General features: G+C 46.5%; 1 protein-coding gene and 1 non-coding gene across 8 annotated transcripts in view; both read left to right on the forward strand.

The window, feature by feature from the left end:
- Positions 1 to 1201: 1201 nt before the first annotated feature.
- Positions 1202 to 22198, forward strand: part of NDE1 (nudE neurodevelopment protein 1) — a 33903-nt gene continuing 12906 nt past the window's right edge. For 5 of the 7 annotated variants that reach the window (XR_008555780.1, XM_028145464.2, XM_054714761.1 and 2 more), the window contains exons 1-4: positions 1202 to 1286; positions 9237 to 9359; positions 10834 to 10987; positions 18043 to 18191. Coding sequence is in view for 6 of the 7 variants with exons in the window: in XM_028145464.2 (XP_028001265.1) it covers positions 9277 to 9359; positions 10834 to 10987; positions 18043 to 18191 (386 nt within the window). In the remaining variant the exon portion in view is untranslated. Of the gene's footprint in view, positions 1287 to 1331; positions 1380 to 1438; positions 1485 to 9236; positions 9360 to 10833; positions 10988 to 18042; positions 18192 to 22198 lie in introns of those variants that run through there. The other 2 variants (XM_008141548.3, XM_054714758.1) reach the window with 2 other exon arrangements.
- LOC114231609 (U6 spliceosomal RNA) lies at positions 5373 to 5479 on the forward strand. Its single transcript, XR_003617596.1, has one exon. It is a non-coding gene; the product is annotated as a U6 spliceosomal RNA (small nuclear RNA).

The raw sequence follows: 22198 nt of genomic DNA on the forward strand, positions 1-22198 counted from the left end.
GTCCTTTCCTTAACCCTGTTGATGTAGGTGGCGGTTCCCTTTCGTGTCTCTGAGCTTCTTCCCCGACTAGTGAGGAGTCAAAACAAAGTAGAATTAGAGAAAGGCAGGGAGGCAGAAGGGATTCTGTGAATGTGCTTGGAATCCCAAAGTAGTGAAGATTTCTTTGCCTCTAGCCCCGTGCTGAAGAATACGAGGGTAGGAGCCAAACAGACCCAGCTTTGAAGCCTGATTTCTTCCTAATTGTGAGACCTTGGGCAACACACTTAACTTCCTGCACCTTAGCTTTCTTATCTTTAAATGGAGACAACGCAAGTGTTTTCCTGTGGTTCTCATCATCCTGGCCCTAGCTCCATTGTCCTAGAGGGGCCTTCCCTGACCATTTTATCTGAAATGATTCCTCCCCAACCCTTTCTATCACGTGATCTTGCTCTATGCTTAGCACTTAGGAAGCTGAAATTATTTAACTTTTTCTGTTTGCTGTTTAATGTGTTTCTTTCTTAGTAGTATAAACTCTTTGAGGATAGGCATCTTGTCTGTGGTATAAGCGTGAGTGCTCAAACAACAATTGCTGGGATTGCTGTGAGAAAACCTAAGTCAAGTTAGCATTGTACCCGACACCACCAATTTTCTAACCAATCACGATCACTTAACAAATACATAGATTGTACCTAAGTCACAGAGAGGAACTTGCCCGAGATCACTCAGCTAGTAAGGGTTCAAAACCGGGCTTGAAATCAAACTCTTACGCACTACGTTTTGCTACCTTTGAAGGAGGTGGTAATGTTTGAAATTTTTATTTTGGGTATAAAGGAACGGGGGAAAACGCAGAGCATTGCTTAGCCTAAGCGGATCTGAATCTTTGTCTTCCCTCTGATTGGGGGAAAATGCAATCGGTGTCGGGGGAGGGAGACGTATTTTCTTGACGTGCGTTGGCCCACAAGTCTGAACCCGTTCCGGGGTGTCCGGGGAGCAGCCAGCATCCTCCAAGGCGGGCCAGGTCCCCGCCCGTCAGCCAGCGCCTCACAGGCCCCCTCCCGCCGCAGGGCCGCCGCGTGGCCACGCCGCGCCCGGACCCTGGGAAAAAAGTTTCCAAACGCCGCTGCTCGGTGCTGATTGGCCGAGGCGGACGCGGTCCCGTGGCGCTGCAGCCAATGGATGACGCGGGCCGCGAGCGCAAGGGCGGGGGCGGGGGCCCGAGGTCCCGGCCGCACCACCCTCAGCAGCCGCCGCTGTTTCTGCCGCCTCCGCTGTTGCAGCCGCCGCCCGTCCTCGTCGCCTTAGCTCGGGTAAGTGCGGAGCTGCAGCCGCCGCCGGGACTGAGGGCGGCCTGGGGACCGCCTCCGCCGCTGGGAAACTCCTCTGCCCCGCCCCGCCGCCAGGTGCGCTCTGGGACCCCTGGCCGCCGCGGTGCCGGGACCCTGGGGCTCTCCTCGCTTGCGCGTCGCTTCCTGGCCGCTCGGACTCGGGCGGTCCCGGGCACTTAGGTTCGAAATTCCCGCTTCCCTGGAACCTCCCTTGCTAACTTCGTGCCTTCCTACTCTCGTGTCCTCGAGCCCGGCTCCTCGCCTTTGCCAACTTTCTTTCTCTCGCTGCCCTCCTTGACTTCCTTGGTCCTTCTGCCCTCCGCGTCCCCAGCCCTCGCTGCTCTGCTACTCGGCTCTCCTGTTCCCTTCCACCCCAAACTCCCCTCCTGGACTCCCGAGTCTCTTTTCTCGCCTTGTGTTCTGCCCTTCCTCAATCCCCACCACCCCTTTTCCTTCGGCTGTCCCCCATCTCCCCTTCATTTCTCGTAGCTCTCCTCCTCGCCCACTTCCCCACCCTCTTCCACCCTCATTGCAGGCCTCTTTCCAAAAACCTCCTTCCTCCACCTCCCTCCCTTCGGGAACGTGTTTGGAACGGTCTCCTTTCCTCCGCGTTTCTCAGGTCTCTGCTGCAGGACGGTTCAGATTTCCTCTGACAGCACTTTGGGGACGGATTGGATAAAGGATGAAAACGCTTATTCTACAGCTTGAATGCTGCGGCTGGGCTTACCGACCTCTCCGAGGTCATGGGAAACCCCGTCACCCCCGGGACGCCGCTTTTGGGGAAGCTCTGCTTTATCTTCTCCAGTCTTCTCAGGTTCTCTGCCTCCTGAGGGTCTGAACGTCCCTGACTTCTTTGTTCAGGGTTTGTACTACTAGCTTGTGCCTTTTCTGCTTGCAGCCCGAGGCCCCTTTTAACTTCTTTATGAAGAAATGGCCTTTGCAGCGTGCGCTGGGCAGAGATATTTGTTGTTTTCTGTGCTAGTTTTGTGTGTGTGTTAGAGGATAGGATGGCGTTTTAGGACATGGGTAGGGTGCTTTGAAGAGGGATTGAATCCCAGTGACTCCCAGAGACACTTGGTACCTGACACCACCCAAACACACACACCGGTATTCAATCCGTTTTGAAGCTTCAATCTTTCCTCTTGGTGTATCTTTTATGTAGGACTAGATCCAGATGATCTATGTCCTTGAAGTCTCAGGGGCCTCTGGTTGGTATATTTTATCCCATTTTGGATAAGTGTGCGAACCAGAGAAATTACACTACCTTTCCCTAAAGACAGCGTTCTAACATGAGCACACCTGTGTACAGAAAGTTGGTGTCAGCTACTAGCACTGTGTTTGCATCCAGTACCAATGTAGATGCTTTGTATCTGCCTCTCCCAGCTGTGCCTGAACACTTAGTACAGGGGTCCAGTTCACTGTCCCTCAGACCGTTGGAGGGCCGGACTATAATTTAAAAAAAAACTATGAACAAATTCCTATGCACACTGCACATATCTTATTTTGAAGTAAAAAAACAAAACGGCAAAAACACCCGCATGTGGCCCCCGGGCCATAGTTTGAGGACGCCTGACTTAGTAGGTGTTCAGAAATGTTTGAAAAGGGATGGAGGAGGGGGAAACCACAGTAGGAAAAACTCATTCCCTGGCATTTTGGTTTCAGTAGAAAAAAATTATCCTGGAACAATAGCTATTCTATTTTTTTGTTCGGGTTAAAATTTCAAAAGCAAAATATGCTTACTGTGAAAGTCAAGGTATATAGTATTATGTCAGGTGTAAGTTCTCATCTCAGTGCCTGCTTTACCCAGATTCTGGTACATCCTTCTAGACCAGTGGTCGGCAAACTCATTGTCAACAGAGCCAAATATCAACAGTACAACGACTGAAATTTCTTTTGAGAGCCAAATTTTTTAAACTTAAACTTCTTCTAACGCCACTTCTTCAAAATAGACTCGCCAGGCCGTGGTATTTTGTGGAAGAGCCACACGCAAGGGGCCAAAGAGCCGCATGTGGCTCGCGAGCCGCAGTTTGCCGACCACGGTTCTAGACCCTTTGTATACAAAGAAGAAAGGGAGATAGATTTGTAAGCAAAAATGGCGTTGTTTCTTAATATGTCATGAACTTTCTTCCATTTTAGTATATATGATTATTATTATTATTTTTTAAATATATTTTATTGATTTTTTACAGAGAGGAAGGGAGAGGGATAGAGAGCTAGAAACATCCACCAGCTGTCTCCTGCACATCCCCTACCGGGGATGTGCCCGTAACCAAGGTACATGCCCTTGACCGGAATTGAACCTGGGACCTTTCAGTCCACAGACCGACGCTCTATCCACTGAGCCAAACCGGTTTCGGCTAGTACATATAATTATTTTTTAAACAATTTTACTTTATTATTATTTTTATATAGTTTTATTGACTTCAGAAAAGAAGGAAGAGAGAGCTAGAAACATCAATGATGAGAACCATTGATAAGCTGCCTCCTGCACGCCCCCACCGGGGATCGAGCCTGCAACTCAGGCATGTGCCCTTGACCGGAATCGAACCCTTAGTCCGCAGGCCTACGCTCTACCCACTGAGCCAAACCAGTTAGGGCAGTACATATAATTCTTAACAACTTCATAGTTTTCCAGCCAGTCCTCTGTTGATAGTTAAGTTTCTCCAGTTTCCACATCAGTGAATTGATGGTGTACAGTCTTGAGTATTTGTCCTTGCGTGCCTGTTTTTTAGGTAGATCATTATAGACATTGAAAGCACAAAAACAGAAGCCAGACTTGCTGACTCTTGACAGATCTTGCCCCAGTGATATCACCTCTGCAAAGTGCAAAGCCTGCTTTATAACGTAGAAGCTGTTGGAGCACGTGCTGGCATTTAGCAACTTTTCTCTCCCTTCCTTTCCCTTTGGCTCTTCCATTTGTTTTGATTGGGAAGGATTGGGGTTGGGGTGGAGAAGGGCTGTGAGTTAATTCCTGATGGTTTATAGGTGTGTATTGCTTCTGACCAGCATGCGCTGGCTTTCTTCACTCAGAGGGAAGCCAAGAGAGATTGCTTTGTTGTTGTTTTTCTGATTTTGAAATCAAAGGCATGTGTCTCAAGTGTGTTTTCAGACTTCTCTGTTAACTTTAATCATGGAAAACACACCCCCCCAAAAAAAAAAAAAAAAAACTTGGTGAAACACATTTTTGTAGGAGTGATAGTTCTAAGTTATATAAAATAGATACTTTTTGAACCACTTGTCTCAGTTTGTTCTTCTGTGCATGCTATAGAATATACAGTTGAGGTGCCCATTAGATTTGTCCATGATGGTGGGACACGATGACATGCTGGTGTATTGAAAACACAAGTTAGACTAAATGCCTGTAGCACAGATGAAATAAAGGCATGAAGTATCCGCTTTTAAGATTGTGGGTACAAGGTGTGTATATCATTACCAAGAGTTAACACCTGCCTGTCACAGTCAGTGCCTTTTAAAAGACCATGTGGGCCAAATGAAATGAGTGAATTTGATCTCTAATCAGTCTGTTTGCAATCCCAAGGAGACCTTGAACTTGAATTTAAAGACAACCCCCCAACCCAGTGGTCGGCAAACTCATTAGTCAACAGAGCCAAATATCAACAGTACAACGATTGAAATTTCTTTTGAGAGCCAAATTTTTTAAACTTAAACTTCTTCTAACGCCACTTCTTTAAAATAGACTCGCCCAGGCCGTGGTATTTTGTGGAAGAGCCACACACAAGGGGCCAAAGAGCTGCATGTGGCTCGCGAGCCGCAGTTTGCCAACCACGGCCCCAACCCCCCCGTCTCGTTTATAATGTTTCTGCTCCAGCTTTTAAAAAACCAAGTGATTGTCTTGCTTACTCTTACAGCTGAATAGCCTTAAAGTGACAAAATTGTTTATAAATGCCCAGCACACAGCAAATAGAAGGTGATGTTAAAATTCAGTAGATAATGCTGGAAAAAGGGAACATTTGCAAGTCATCTTACCTGCTTTCTGTGGCAGAGAATAACATTAGAACTTTGAGACATTTTCACATGGCAAAGGAAACATTTAAGATTGCTGTTTAAGTGCTTGCTTCCACAGCACATATACCAAAATTGGAACGATACAGAGAAGATTATCATGGCCCCTGTGCAAAGATGACACATAAATTTTTGAAGCATTCCATATTAAAAAAAAAAAAAGGTTGCTGTTTCAAAACAAAGCTGTTACTTCTTCCCTCTTACCTGTAATATATTTTTTCTCTTCCCTAAGGATTGTTTTTGAAGTGCAGAGGTTTTTGGTTGAAATGCAGGCTTGTGGTTTTTACCTTTAGTTGAAGGAATCAGAGATTTAGAGAAGGGTGTGCAAGCTGTGACATAAGCTCAGGTCTCTGCTTAGTTTCTCCCCAGTACCTGAAGTCCAAAACCAGATCCTTCCCATCAGCATGGTTGTATTTAGAGCGCTTCCCACAATGGAAGTGCCTCCTAAAACATCACAAATTAATTTCTTCCTTCGGGATTAAGTTTTGAGCCTCACTGGCTGTGATAACAGTATTTTAAGGATCCCTTTTCTAAGTCTCATCTGTCATAAGCGTGTAGGATGAGGTTATTAAATTCTAGTAACTATATCAGATACTCCTTATCATGTAAACCTGAGGAGGGGGTAGTTTCAAACATGGCGTCGTATCCTCCAACCCCTTCCCATCAAGGAGGTGCCACCCAGGTGCTGAGGGAGAGGGTTTCCCCATCCTGATAAGCATCTTAGGGATTTACAGATATAAATTATAAACTAGTCTTCAGAGGGTCTCTTGCTTCTTGCCTTTTCGTAACCTCATACCTCCATCAGCTAGTGGCCAATCTCTATCTTCCCCTACGTATGTTCATTCCATACGCATTTATTGAATGCCTGTCAGCATTGGGGATATAAAAGATGGAGAAGATCCCTATGTTCAACAACTGACATTCCAGTGAGGGACGATAAACAAAAACAAAACTCATAAAGTGATAACACAAAGTTGGGTTAGTATGATACTGAAGGGCTGGAGTGGGTATTTGGTAGTACTAAAATAAGGTCTCTCTGGGGAAGACATTTTAGCCGAGATCTGAATGGCAAGAAGGAAACCTGCTGAGAAGAGATCTGAAGGAAAAGCATTCTAGGCAAAGAGAACAAGTGCAAAGGCCCTGAGGTAGGGCAAGCTTGGTGTGTTAAAGCAACAGAAAGAAGGCAGTGTAGCTGGTGCATAAGCAAGAGGGGTAGGCGGGTGGGAAATGCTTAGAGAAATAGGCAGGGACTAAATATGTTGAACCCTGGACATGATCTTTTTGCAAACAGCAGGCAAAGTCAGTATACATTCATTGTTCCTAGTTCCTTACATTGTCACCCTGCTTTACGCAGACTTCCTCCCATGCTTTGCGTTTGTCCTTAAAAAGATCTTCAATGGCCACACAGTGCTCAGTTACAGTTGCACGGGCTCTGTGCTCTGGACACCTTAGACATTGGTTTGGTGACTGCATATTAGCTGTGTTCTGGGCTCATTAGAGCTTACGGGTTGAGCAGGGAGCACCATACCTAGGTTCACCCTTTCCTGGTGCCATGTTAATTATTACTGTTATTTACAGTCAAGGTACTCCATTCTTCTTACTCTAAGCAAATAAGACCTATCACTTTTTTATATATTAAATAGCACTCTTTTGTGACAGAAACCCAACCCTAACTGGTACAGCCAAGAAAGGGAGTTGGTTATCTCTCATAACCGTAAATCAGGTACAGCTGGATCCAGGCGCTCAAACAATATCATCAGGACCCAATCCCTCTACCTCTTGGTCCTGCTTTCCTGTGTTTTGGCTTCATTCTCAGGCTGTCTCCTCTCTTGCAATAGAAGGATGATCATTGGCACTCCGGGCTTACCTCCTACCATCTAACAAACCCTAGTGGAAAAAGAGAGTTCATTTCTCCTATCCCCACCCCCACCCCAGCTTTATGGTTATACTAGTGATTGACATATAAAATTGTGTAAGTTTAAGGTGTACCACATGATGGTTTTATGCATGTATATATTGCAAAGAGATTATCACAGGTTAGTTAACACTTCCAGAGACTTTGTTTCTTGATAGCTCTGCAAAAGGTGTGGGTCCGGACACTTGTTGGTTTAGCTTGAGTTAGGCCCACCCTTGTTATTGGCTTAGCTTGGGTTAAGTCCAACCCTGCACCAATGACGTATTCAGCTTGCAGAAGGCTGATCCCTGTCATTGGCTCACTGTTGGGTAGGCACACCCGTAAGCCAGTTACTGATGCTGGAGGCATGAGTAGTCACGTGCCTTCTCCCAGGTGCAGAAGATGATGTCAAGTTCATCTGAACCACATGGAATGAGTGTAGAGTCAGTTTCTCCAAGGGAATATTGGGATGCTGTTACAGGAAGATGGAAGGAGGAATGCTGGACTAGAAAAAAATCAACCGATTAACAGCTTTCTACTCCATTTGGCCTCGCTGCTTGGCGAGTTTTCAGAGAAATTGTTCTCAGAAGGGTGTAGGTGGGAGGTCTCATGGCATACTTTCTCCGAATTAGGAAAGAAGAGAAATTAGGAGGGCCAGAAGATGTGCATACAGTTAGTTACTAGCAGGTGTAGAGTTATCAGTGAGTGCTGTGCTCACATATAGGTATTATTGTTCAAATTCTGCCAGAGATCCAGAAGTTGGTGATTGTATCCATGTCAGCACTGACATATTTAGCCGAATTATTTGTACTTTTAGCCCAAAATACAGCTTGTTGGTTATGCCTTGCAAAGTGAGGGGTTGCGTTCATTCTTTTGTCCCCAAGGACACACACTGCAGACTGTGAGCTCCTTTGAAGGAAGGAAGGGACCTCGGAGGCATCTAATTTGGGTTTCCAGTGACCTTTTGACAAGCTCAGAGCCTTTAATAAATTCAGAAAATAAGCTATTATATCCAGAGGCTCCATCAGCAGGGAGTCTATAAACTGATACTGTGAATAGAACGTTTCCTAACCTCTGCTCTGGATATCTCAAAATCCTCATAGCCGAAGCCGCCAACCCCCACTCCCCTCTAGCTGTGGTCTACTTTGTCTCCTTTTCTACTCACACCCAGTTCTCCAAAACCCCATGGACTTCCTCTTCGTCACCTCCCACGTACTCCTCCACCCCAGTTTATTTCTCCTCCCTCTTCCATTGTGTTGAAATATTCTTGCTCACATTACCAGTGACCAACATTTTGCTAAGTCTCTTGGATATTTTCCAATCCTTATCTTACCATCTTCTCTGTTGCATCATGGATACTGTGGAGTGTCGTTGTTCCCCCCACTACTCCCCTTCCCCATGACACCGTCTATGCTAGGACAGCTCTCTGTTTCTCCTCTGTCTCCTCCAATTACTGTTTCTTTCCTTGCCCCCCTTTTCAAACATTGGCATTCCTCAGAGTTCCATAAATAGCCCTCATTAGATTCTCCAGCGGTTCCGTCACAAGAAAAAGGAAAGAATCAGCTACAAACTCATAACTCTTAAGTGTGTATCATTAGTCCAGAATTTACCTCCGAGTTTAAGATTCAGTGTTGCATCTAGATATGTCTAATAATATCTCAGACTGGGTTCATTATCCCCTGCCCTAAAGATTTTCCTTCTGCTATTCTGCATCTGTGGTGACGGGGGTGGGGGTGGCACCCAGTTGCCTATGCGAGAACCCTAGGAGGTGTCCTCACCTCCATATTTTCTTATTTCCCCTCTTCCCAATGTGTTAATCAGCAAATCCTGACAGTTTTATCTGTCCATGGAATGAAACCTGCAGGTGGGCTGTATTTTGTCTGAGTTTAGTTTTAGTGACTTGGCAATGTTTTATCATTTAGTCCATTGTAAAGTTCGGGAATTCCCCACCCCCACCCCCATTATATAGATCAGCTGTTTAACCAGGGTAATAATTTTAAAACTTTCTCTCCTAGACACCATGCCACAAGAAGAGTGACTTCTTTCATTTTCACAATGGAGGACTCTGGGAAGACTTTCAGCTCTGAGGAAGAAGCAGCTAACTATTGGAAAGATCTGGCTATGACCTACAAACAAAGGTCAGTTCTCCAGAGTTCACCCTGCTTTTTCTTTCCATAATGATGGCAGCAGTCATTTTGGGGGGCATATTATCTGATAAGCACTGCGAAGGCTTAACATACATTATCTCAGTTAAATCTCAAAACTACCCCATGAAAAAGAAAAACATGATCTTCCCATTTTACAAATGAGGAAACTGATCCTTAATGAAGGCAACTAACTTGCCAGGTCACACAGCCAGTAAGTAGCAGAGATAGAATTTGAACTCCAAAGCCTGATGTCCTAAGTAAACTACTAATTTCCATCTTATTTTTCCGGCAGCGTTTTATCAATTCCTCGAAGCCATATCTGGTCAGTGCTTCATGTGGGGGGAAAATACTCCCTGAATCTAGCAAAATGGGTTGTTGCAATTTTAAAAACCTGAAACCAGTGTTTCAGTGCCCATATCTGGGAGGCGTGTGCGTGTGTGTGTGCGTGTGTGTGACATGTCATTAGTTGGTTCCAACTCCTGGCAACTCTGTAAATGAGTGATGTCCACAAGGTCTTGTCTTCAACAGCCCTACTCAGCTCTTGTAGACTCAAGCTCATGGCTTTTATGAAGTCAATCCATCGCCTATTTGTCTTCTATTTTTCTCAGCATTATTGTCTTTTCCAAAGAATCCTGTTTCTCATGATGTGTCCAAAGTAGCTTCAGTTTTGTCATTTTTGCCTCCAGTGATGTTTCAGGCTTAATTTGCTCTAGGACCAACCTGTTTGTCTTTCTGGTGGTCCAGAGTATTTGTAGAGTTCTTCTCCAACATAGTTCATGAATCAGTTTTTTTACTATCAGCCTCCTTCACTGCAATGTTCTCATCTGTGCATAGTAATGGGGAATACGAAGGTGTGGATGAACTTAGCCTTGGTCTCTATTGACATCTTTGCTTTGGTGCTCTTTCCTAAGTCTTTTGAGTCTCAGCTTTCTTTTGATTTCTTGGCTGCAGTCTCCATTTGAATTGACTAGACCAAGGTAAGCAAAAATCTTGAACAAATTTGATGTCTTCATTGTCTATGTTAAAGTTGTATGTTTTCTTCTATAGGCATGATTTTTGTCTTTATGGACACATTATAAGGGTGGGTGTGATAAATGACATTTGTATTATGACAAATTTCCACTTATAAATAAATCTGCAGAGGATTCACAATCGAAATTATGTTTCCTACATGTTGGGCTCAAAAATATATGTTGAATGAATGAGTGAAGAGTGAATTGGTTAAGAAATGGCTTTGGCATCAGGCACGCCTGGATTCAGGTCCAACCTCTGTTTCTGGCTTGTTATGTGACCTTGAGACAAATCACTCACCTTGTCTGAACCTCATCTTTTCATCTGTAAAATGGGGGAAATGATAGTTTCTGCCTCAAAAGGTGGTTGAATAAAAAGCTAACCCATGTATAAGACTTGGCAACATGTAAGTGCTCAGTATATTATTATCTGACGTCTGGGAATTCTGCTGCAGGGCAGAGAACACACAAGAGGAGCTCCGAGAATTCCAGGAGGGAAGCCGAGAATATGAAGCTGAATTGGAGACACAGCTACAACAAATTGAAACCAGGAACAGGGACCTCCTGTCAGAAAATAACCGCCTTCGCATGGAGCTAGAAACCATCAAGGTGAGGGGGTGAGAGGAAATGCTTCCAGGGTGGCAAGTGTGACTGGGAAAGCGAGCCCTGCAGAGCAAGGGCCGTGGCCCTGGGCTCACTCCCACCTCCAGGCCTGCTGAGTGGATGTGGTGGTTGAACACTTTATGTTCCAGGAGCTCTGTGAGAAGCAAGTCACACGTATGTCCCCAGGGCCATTCTTTGATTGTCTATAATAATCTCATGAGGCATGTGAAAAGTAGACAGTTTTAGAGTATTGAGGGTTGCTAGACTTGCTGATCATCTCTCTACACTAATAAAAGAGAAACAAGCAAATTAACCATCACTCCGCTACACCCACCAGCCAATCAGGAGCATGTATGCAAATTAACCCAACAAAGATGGCAGTGGCCACGGAGCTGGAGCGAGCAGGAGGCTTGGCTTGCCCCTGCTGATGGAGGGCGCCAAGCTTCCCGCCTTCCCTGGCCAGCCCTGGCCTCCGCTCAAGGCTACAAAGTTTCAATTATAGAAGATAAATAAATCCCAAATACTTGCTTCCAGCCGGCCCTGGCCTCCACTCAAGGAGGCACTGAAAAAAAAGAAAAAAAGGAAGGGCTGGGAGCTTGGGTCGCCAGGGGGTGTGGCCAGCCTGCAAACAGCCATCAGCCCCTCACCTAGGCTGGCCAGGCACCCCAGCAGGGACCCCCACCCTGAAGGGGGTGTGGCCAGCCTGAAAACAGCCCTCAGCACCTCACCCAGGCTGGCCACACCCCCATGGCATGATCCCTGTAAACTGGCAGTCGAACATCCCTTGAGGGGTCCCAGATTGGAGAGGGTGCAGGCTGGGCTGAGGGACCCCACCCCCGTGCACAAATTTCGTGCACCGGGCCTCTAGTCCTATCTAATAATAGACAAATATGCAAATTGGCCATACCTCTGACACACCCACAAGCCACGCCTACCATCCAATCAGAGCGAGTATGCAAATTAACCCAAACCAAGATGGCTACAGCCACAGAGAGCAAGGTTTCCTAGGTAACAGAGGAAGCCAAGCTTTCCGCCTGCCCTTGCCAGGCCTAAGACTCCAATCAAGCTACAAAGTTTCAATTATAGAAGGTAAACAAATTCAAATGGCGGCAGAATGGAGCTTGAGAGAGCAGGCCAGGGTTGCCGCCGGCAACAGGGGAAGCAAAGCTTTCCGCATACCCTGGCCGGGCTCACCCGCTTAAGGCAACAAAGTTTCAATTATAACTCCAACACAAATGGCTGCCAGCCTCAGAGTGAGCCCCAGGCTTGGCTCCGCTCCAGGCTACAAAGTTTCAATTGTAGAAGGAAAATAAATTCCAGATACCAGGGCCTCCGCTTGGGTTGCCAGGGGGCGTGGCCCGCCTGCAAACCACCACAGGCCCCTCGCTCAGGCCGCCCCATACCCCAAGGGAACCCCCACCTGATCCGGGACGCCCTTCAAGGCAAACCAGCTGGCCCCCACCCCTGTACCAGGCCTCTATCCTATCTAATAAAAGAGTACTATGCAGATTGATCATCACTGCAACACACAATATAGCTGCCCCCATGTGGTCAAAGATCCTGCCCCCATGTGGACACAAGATAGCCACCACAAGATGGCCAGCAGGAGAGGGCAGTTGGGAGGCACCCGGCCTGCAAGGGAGGGCAGTTGAGAAGGACCAGGCCTGCAAGGGAGGGCAGTTGGAGGTGATCAACCCTGCAGGAGAGGGCAGTTAGGGGTGACCAGGCCGGCAGAGGAGGGAAGTTGGGGGCAAACAGGCTGGCAGCAGAGTGGTTTAGGGGGTGATCAGGCTGGCGGGCAGAAGCGGTTATGGGCAATCAGGAAGGCAGGCAGACAAGCAGTTGGGAGCCAGCAGTCCTGGATTGTGAGAGGTCCCAGATTGGAGAGGGTACAGGCTGGGCTGAGTGACAACCCGCCTCCGTGCACAAATTTCATGCACTGGGCCTCTAGTCCTACAGAATAAAAAGGTAATATGCAAATTGCATCACTCCGCTATGCCCACGATTGGGCCGGCTGGAGGCACGGGGGGCGGGACTCAGGGTGGCCGATTGGCTGGCGGGAGGAGCAGGGGGCGGGGACTCGCGAGTCCCCGACCCCTGCTCCTCCCGCCGGCCTAAAAGGCCAGCGCTGCAGAAGGACCCATGGGGCCGGCGGAAGACTCTGGTGGTGGAACTTGGGGTGGCCGATTGCGTGGCTGCCGGCACCAGTTTTCCGCCAGCAGCAGTTTTCCTCTGGCCACCCGCCGATCAAAGCACCTCCCGATCGGAGTTCCTCTCGGGGTTGCCAGCTGGAGGCGCTCTGATCGACAGGTGGCCAGAGGAAAACTGGTGCTGGCGGAAAACTGGTGCCGGCAGCCAGGTGAAGGAAAAGTCTATTGCACGAAACTTCGTGCAACGGTCTTCTAGTATATATATAAAAGGCTAATATGCAAAGTATCCCCTCAGGAGTTTGACCAGGAGACCGGGAGTTCGATTGTTCGCTATGATGTGCACTTACCACCAGGGGGCGGTGCAGAACGAAGGAAGGCCCTGATCAGTCCTGATTGCCAGCCAGACCTAGGGATCCTACCTGTGCACAAATTTCATGCACTGGGCCTCTAGTTGTATTATAAGGTCCAGGGTTGTGCTTTCTAGTATGGTAGCCCCTAGGCACAAGTGGCTATTGACATTTACATTAATTAAAATAAAATCAATAAAAATTTAATCCCTCAGTTACACTAGCTACATTTCAAGTGCTCAGTAGGCACATGTCTCTAGTGGGTCTGATGATTGGACAGAGGGGTTGTACAATGTTTCCATCATCACAGAACGTTCTGTTTGGACAGTGCCCGTCTAGAGCAGGTTCCCAGACCTGGGCACTGTTGACATTGGAAGCAAGATAATTATCCGTTGTGAGGGCTAAGTTTTGCATTATAGGATGTTTATCAGAATCTGGTCTCCACCCACTAGATGCCAGTAGCACCCCCTCCACCGTGTGTGACGGCCAAAAATATCTCCAGACCTTGCTAAGTATCTGGAGAAACACTGCTCTAAAGGGTAAAGACTGCCTTCTGGACGTTCTTTAGGGCTTAGCACATGATCACTAAGGATAACACTGTGCCCTGGAGACTGTGGTTCTCCGCCCTCACTGCCAGGCAGATCACCTGGCCAGCTTGGTAAACATCAGACAGGCCCGAACCTACCCCTGCCCTGAGATTCCTGTTCTCAGTAAGTCTGGGTGGGGCCCTGGCATGTCTGCTTATCTCTTATGTATTTTTTCTTAATAAAGTTCCCCGTGTAAATTTTGATGAGCTGCTGTGGGAACGAGCCAAGGTCCTGCAGTGTTAGGTGTGATGGAGGGAGACGTGCTATTCGCCCTCTGGAAGCTTCTTGGGGAAGACAACCTAACACCAGGAAGCACTTAAGGAAAAGATGCTTAGTTACCGTACATAGTATGAGCATGAAACCCTCCTGAGAGAGAAAGATCTGCATGGGTTGGACTTGAGCTAGTGTTTGAAGTCGGGGGCGTGTGTGTGTGTGTGTGTATGTGTGTAGTCAGTAACTTGGTGCCCACGGTTGATAAAGAATTCATCTGGCCCTAGCCGACTTGGCTCAGTGGATAGAGCATTGGCCTGCGGACTGAAGGGTCCCAGGTTCAGTTCCCGCCAGGGGCACATGCCTGGGTTGCGGGCTTGATCCCCATTTGGGGGCGTGCAAGAGGCAGCCAATCAGTGGTTCTTTCTCATCATTGATATTTCTGTCTCCTCCTCCCTTCCTCTCTGAAGTCAATAAAGAAATAAAAAAAAAAAGAGTTCATCTGGATCTGCCACAGATACAGACAAGAGTTAGTGTCAAGTGGACCTTGGGAGTCCTGGCTTTATTGGTACATGGGAAAAAGCGAGACCAAAAAATGGATTGGGTCCCTGGCTAGTGTGGCTCAGTGGTTAGAATGTCAACCTGTGCACCAAAGGGTTAAGAGTTTGGTTTCTGGTCAAGGGTACATGCCTGGGTTGCAGGTTCGATCCCCAGCACTGGTCGGGGCACCTGTGGGAGGCAACCAATCAATGTGTCTTATATCCATGTTTCCTCTTTCCTCTCTTCCTGCCTCCCCCTTCCTTTCCCCTTTCTCTATCTCTCTCTCTCTCCCTCCCTCTCTCCCTTCCACTCTCTCTAAAAAAATCAATGGAAAAAAATATCCTTGGTGAGGATTAACAACAATAACAAAATGAATTGGAGATTTGAGAGATGGGGAGGGACAGAGGGAAGACCCCAAAGACCTTGGAAGCTGAGCAGCGAGTTGAAGCTTTTATGCCGTAGACCACAGAGCATATGTGGCCATTTGCAGGTCAGTCTGGCCCATAGATGTTGTTTGTTAGCTGTTAGTTGTTTTTATTCAACATTTTATCATGAAGGTTTTGAAGCACACAGCAGATGGAAAACGTTTTCCAGTAAACACCTGTGTATCCACCACCCAAGCTCTACCAGTAACCTTGGCCATACTTTCCATTACATATCCATCCGTCAGTCTGTCTTATGTTTTGATGCATTTCAGAGTGAATTGCAAACATCTATACTATACACTTCCCTTTAAATACTTCAGCATGCTAATAGTAACAAGAGTTCAGTGTTTGTTTACAGTTTATTCTTTTGATGGTAAAATTTATATCTTTAATATCAACATTCAAAGTTATGAGGCTATAAAAATCTGGAATTCCGATTTCCTATGAGCATTGGCAGATCTGGCTACACCAGGCCTGCATTCTTTCACACCAGCAAAAAGCTGAGTAGTGGTTGCTTAGAGCAAGCATTCTCCAGTTCACCCCGGTCCCCACTGCTGCCCCCACCACCACCTCCGACACTGAGGGATAAGTGTCACTTTCTTTATTCCTACACCTGTTCCACTTCACTCGTTTTATTAACAGCCTGGTCCCTGCAGGCATTAGTATTTAACCTCTGCACCAAGGAAACATAGTCCTTAAATTGAAGGGGATTCTTGGGATGGAAAACTATGGAAGGAAGATCAGTGATATGGCTGATATTTTGAAGGAGGAAGGAGGCCCTCCATGGATGCTTGAATAAATATCAAGTTATTACTAAGTAATTGACGGCCTCAGAACTGAGCCCTTGTACCTGCAGACCACCATTACAAGCACACGACAGGTCCGTGAGACTCGGAGTATAGAGCAGGGGAAGAAATAGAAATACCTTGGAGTAAAGTGTCACCAGCCCATATTTGTCACCTAAGAGGAATGTAGTCAACTGAATCAGACTTGTTGACAACTGGCTTATTCATCACAAGTTGAATAAAAAAAGCCTGTAAAGGATCAAACAGAGCATCTATTGATGCCTCCATCAGCTGACAGCTCATTATAATTAGCCCCAAATGAAAGCGCAACATTTCAGCAATAGTTTTTCATGTCCACGAGTTCAAAGGACTTCCTTTGAATCTCTGTGCTGGTGGAGAAGCTCGTTAACTGCATCCTCTGAGAACCTGAATTTGAATTTAGGTTAATAATCTAGGATCCTGCACCCTCTTGTTTTATCTAGAGGTGCACCCTCCTGAAGGGTGTGAGGCCATCAGGGCCACGCCTGAGAATTTGCTGTGCACGGGGTCTGGTCTGCCCCTGCTTGCCTCAGTGGAGACACTTTCTCTGCTCACGGCCAGGAAACGGAGTATCAGAGGGGACCCAGCAGGCTGAGCATGTGAAATGCTCTCCCTGTCCTCACCCTGTAAATAATCTGCTTGTCCTGTGGGCGTTCCTCTTCCCAGTGGCTCTCCACGCCTCCCGGCCTAGGCACCATTACGTCATTCTAGCAACAGCTTTGTTTACTCGGCTGGGTGTAAAGAAGAGAAAGGAGTTTGTCTATTTTTAGTGATTTTTTTTTTTTCTTGAACTTTCTAAGTAGACCTTGGGCATTTCCTGTGGGAAGTATTTTCTTTTGCGTGTAGATGAAGGAAAGGTAGTAAGGGTGTTTGGTGAAGAGGGAGTGAGGGTGGGAGAGAAAGAAGGAAAGAAAGGGGAAGAGAGATTAACACCTGTACCACCTGGATTGAGATGGTGAGGGCAGTTTGGCATAGTTGTTTTAAGAGCAGAGGCCCAGTTGGCCCAGGTTGGATCTTGGCTCCATCATTTGTTACCAGTTGACTTTGGGCTAATTCTGTAGCTGAGCCTCAGTCCCCACATCTCTGAAATGGCATTACATGAGGCAGTGTAATTGGCCTACTGAGCCAGAGGCTGCCACAGAGTAAACGATAAATGTTAGCTTCTATAGTTGGGCAACAATAGGTCATTGAGATCTGGGCTATTCCTTGCCTTGGAAAGCACTAAGCTTCCTCTCATATTTCATATCAGGTTCCCCCCCCCCCCTCTTTGTTCCTTTCCTCCCTCCCTCTCTCCCTCCCTTCCTTCCCTGTTTTCCTTCCTTCCTTCCTTTCCTCTCCCACAGGTCCAGAAGTTCCTTCTGACTCCCCCATGCTGCAGGGGAAGTGTCCTGGATCACAAAGTCAGAACATTTGTCAATCGGAGTACATGATGTCCTGCTCTTATTGTGTGGTACATGCTACCAAAGTCATTGTGATCCCCGATGTTCTCTTTATGATCCAGAAATGTCCTGCGACATGGATTCATATTGTCCTCACAGAATAGGCATGGGGAGGTTTATGTGGCTTTCTATGGTTGCGGAGAGTGGGGGGAATGGATGCTCAGTGGCTAAAAACAACATGTATCTGCCCTGATGGTGTGGCTCAGTGGTTGAGTGTCAACCTGTGAACCAGGAGGTCACTGTTTGATCCCCGGTCGGGGCATATGCCTTGCCCAGGTTGTGGGCTCAATCCCTGGTGTGGGACATGCAGGAGTTGGCTGGTCAGTGATTCTCATCATTAATGTTTCTATCCCTGTCTCTTCCTCTCTCTGAAATAAATAAAAACATTTAAAAAACACACGCATGTGTGTACTACAAGAGGAGCGCATGCATTCCAGAATTAGCCTTCAGTATTTTAAGGAGGTGACAGGGAAGGGGGAGATAAACAGAGCTTATCAGAAGCCTTAAATCATTCATTCAGTGTCGATTTTGTCATTCAGGAGAAGTTTGAGACGCAGCATTCTGAAGGCTACCGGCAGATCTCCGCGCTAGAGGATGACCTAGCCCAGACAAAGGCAATTAAAGATCAGCTGCAGAAATATATCCGGGAGCTGGAGCAAGCCAATGATGACCTGGAGAGAGCGAAACGGTACGTCAGGAAGAAAACAGGCCTCGGAGCCTTTTGTCTCTGCTTTTTGCCACCAGCACCTGGGGCCCAGGCACCGTGCTGAGTATAGAGAGTTCAGCAGTGAGTCAAACCAAGCCAGCGTCCTTACGATCTTACAGTCTCATAGGGCCCAGTGGTCGGCAAACTCGTTAGTCAACAGAGCCAAATATCAGCAGTACAACGATTGAAATTTCTTTTGAGAGCCGAAAACCGACTTCTGCGCACGGGCCACGAAGTTTCAGTCGCACTGTACGTGCGCGCGCCCGCACGTGGTATTTTGTGGAAGAGCCACACTCAAAGGGCCAAAGAGCCGCATGTGGCTCACGAGCCGCAGTTTGCCGACCACTGTCATAGGCAGATAAGCACAACTTAATTCCAGTAGTAAGTCCAGGGTGCCATGGGGGCAAGTGACAGGATATCTTAATTTGGCCTTCTGTGAGATAATGTCTGCAAGGCTTCCAGAGGAAGTGCCATGGAGGGGAGGTGAAGAATGAGGGGCGGATAGGCATCTTCCAGGGGAAGAGTGGGAGGCGAGAATGTTTCAGGCAGAAGGACAAGCTTGTGCTACATAAATAAGGCCTGACAGTAAGAAGGAAAGAAGTATGTTCAAAGAACAGTATTTCTTAAACTGATAGTCTGTTGTTAACAGAACACTAACAGTGGTAACTAACATTAATTGAATAACTACACTGAGCCAGGTGCTATTTTTGTAAGAAAGCACTTTTAAAAAAAATTTAGATAAGAATTACATACAGTGACATGCACAGATCTTAAGTGCACAGTTCCAGCAGTTTGGACAAATGCGTATGTTCATGGAACCCACATGCTGTGAACACATGGAGCCTTTGCATTGTCCCCACAGTTTCCTGCATTATGTTTTGGGGGTTTCTTTAGGGCTCAGATATACATGCTGAACTTTTCAATCTACTTAGTTAATATTGTATCACTTCAGGTACACTGTAACAACTTCGCACCTTATAATTTCATTTACCTTCCTCAAACTTTATGCTGCAATTGTATTAGCTATTGCTACATTTACAGATGCTAAGGATTCCACAACACACTTGGAATTTTTGCTTTAAAAAGCCAAGTGTATTTTAAAGACATTAAAGACAGTAAAAAGATAGCCTTTTATATTTATCTCCATACGCACCATTTTTGGTTTATTCTTCCTGGGTATCTGGGTTTCCCTATGGTATCATTTCCCTTCAGCTTGGAGAACTACTCCTAGGATTCTTGTCGTGCACGTCTGCTGACGATGAATTCTCCTAGTTTGGGTTTATCTGAAAATATCTTTCATTTGCCTTTTTTTTTTTTTTTTTTATTTAAATTCTTTTAAATGGACTTTTTTTTTTTTTTTAAGCAGTCTTAGGTTTATGGCAATATTGAGAGAAAAGTACAGAGAGTTTCTGTATATCCCCTGTTCATACATGTACAACCTTCCCAACTATGGATATCTCCCACCAGAATGGTACACTAGTTACAATCAGTGAACTACATTGGCACATCATTATCAACCACAGTCCATACTTCACCTTAGGGTTCACTCTTGGTGTTGTACATTCTCTGGGTTTGGACAAATGTATTATGATATACTAGAGACCCAGTGCACGAAATTCGTGCATGGGGGAGAGGGGTGTGTGTTCCTCAGCCCAACCTGCACCCTCTCCAATCTGGGACCACTCGAGGGATGTCCGACTGCCCATTTAGGCCCGATCCCTGGGATTGGGCCTAAACGGGCAGTCGGACATCCCTCTCACAATCCAGGACTGCTGGCTCCCAACCTCTTACCTGCCTGATTGCCCCTAACCGCTTCTGCCTGCCAGCCTGATCAGTGCCTAACTGCTCCCCTGCCGGCCCGATTGCCCCTAACTGCCCTCCCCTGCAGGCCTGGTCACCCCTAACTGCCCTCCCCTGCTGGCCTGGTCGTCCCCAACTATCCTCCCCTGTAGGCCTGGTCCCCCCGCAACTGACCTCCCTTTCAGGCCTTGTCCCTCCCAACTGCCCTCCCCTGCTGGCCTGATCGCCCACAACTGCCCTCCTCTGCTGGCCATCTTGTGGCCGCCATCTTTGACCACATGAGGGCGGCTATCTTGTGTGTTGGAGTAGAGGCCCGATGCACAAAGATTCGTGCAAGAATGGGCCTTCCTTCCCCTGGCTGCCGGCACTGCCTTCGCTCTGGCCCGGAGCCACCTTTCCGCCTTCCCACGCTGCCCAGAGGCCCCAGCAGCTGGGGTGGTACAGAACGCCTGCGTCCTGCCCCGCCCCTGGCTGCTTGGTGCCTGCGTATGCAAATTAACCCGCCATCTTTGTTGGGTTAATTTGCATACTCCTGATTGGCTGGTGGGCATCACGAAGGTATGGTCAATTAGCATGTTTCTCTTTTATTAGTGTAGATAGGCTGTCCATCATTGTGGTATTATACAGAGTAGGTTCACTGCCCTAAAAATCCGCTGTGCTGTTTATTCATCCCTCCCTCCTCCTAACCCCTCTTAACCACTGATCTTTTTACTGTCTCCATAGTTTTGACTTTTCCAGAATGTGATAGAGTTGAAAATAAAGAGGATGTATAGCCTTTTTGTATTGGCTTCTTTCATTTAGTAACATGCATTTAAGGTTCTTCCATGCCTTTTCATAGCTAATTTCTCTTCAGCGCTAATAATAATTCCATTGTCTAAATATGCATCACAGTGTTTTTATCCACTCACAGATTTTCTAATTATAAACATGTAAATTAAGCAGAGGAGTGAGGTTCTCAATAACTAGAGGAAGTATACATCTTTAGCTCAAGTACGCATCATTCATGTTACTCTTCATGGCTAGTCCTGCATGGCTTTGCTCCAGGTCTCTTTGCCCATTATGTGAGCTCATGAATACATATATATATATTTGCTTGGATGAGGATTCATCCAACAAAAAATTCCAGCCCTACCTGGTTTGGCTCAGTGATAGTGTCAGGCTTCGGACTGAAGCATCCCCGGTTCAATTCCGTACAAGGACACGTGCCCGGGTTGTGGGATCAAGGCATGCAGGAGGCAGCCAATCAATGATTCTCTCTCATCATTGGTGTTTTTATCTTTCTCTACCTCTCCCTTTCTCTCTGAAATTAATAAAAATATATTTTTAAAAAATTCCATCTGATAGCAGTTCCACAGGACATGTGAAAGAACATAATTATACTTCAAGGTACCAGCCCTAAAATGTTATGCCATGGTTGTACAAACCCTAATTGTCCCTCTGTTATCTGCTAATTAAACACATAAAAAGAAAATGCTTTGAATTATATGCAAAGACAAAGCATTCCTACACTGTTTAATCATATTATCAAGATCATTCTTGGTTTATTGAGCACTAAAGGAAACTCCTATCTGGCATATATCAAATCACTTTAATGATTGAAGGTGAAAAGAAAGTAAATCTATAAACATCAGCATAAATATAGCAAAGCAGAAGTACATTTCTTTTCTTTTTTTTTTAACTTTTTTTTTATTAATTACTTTATTGATTAAGGTATCACATATTTGTCATCAACCCCGACCCCATTCCCATCCCAAACCCCCCCACACTCATGCCCCCATCCCCCTGTTGTCCGTGATCACTGGTTAGGCTCATATGCAAGCACACAAGTCCTTTGGTTGATCTATCTCCCTTGTCCCCACCCTCCACTACCTTCCCTCTGAGGTCTGACAGTCTGATCATTGCTGTTCTTGTTCCTCAGTCTATGTTGTTCATCATTTCCCCTAGATGAGTGAGCTCATGTGATACTAGGAATACACTTATAGGAACCGAAAATGAGACAAGCAATAATGGTTATGCTGAGAGGCAAATGAATCAGTCTATAGTGAGTTTCTTTCTGGGCCAAAAGTTGTTTTGAGTCCCGATTTCTATGTCCAACAGTTGTTTAGGTGTACATAACAGCAATGATATTTCAGTTCTGGATGGTGGACAAATGGTGGTAATACAGGTCCGACCCTCTCTGGTTTGGTCCT

The sequence above is a fragment of the Eptesicus fuscus genome, chromosome 4 (assembly GCF_027574615.1).
Source record: "Eptesicus fuscus isolate TK198812 chromosome 4, DD_ASM_mEF_20220401, whole genome shotgun sequence".
Lineage (NCBI taxonomy): Eukaryota > Metazoa > Chordata > Mammalia > Chiroptera > Vespertilionidae > Eptesicus > Eptesicus fuscus.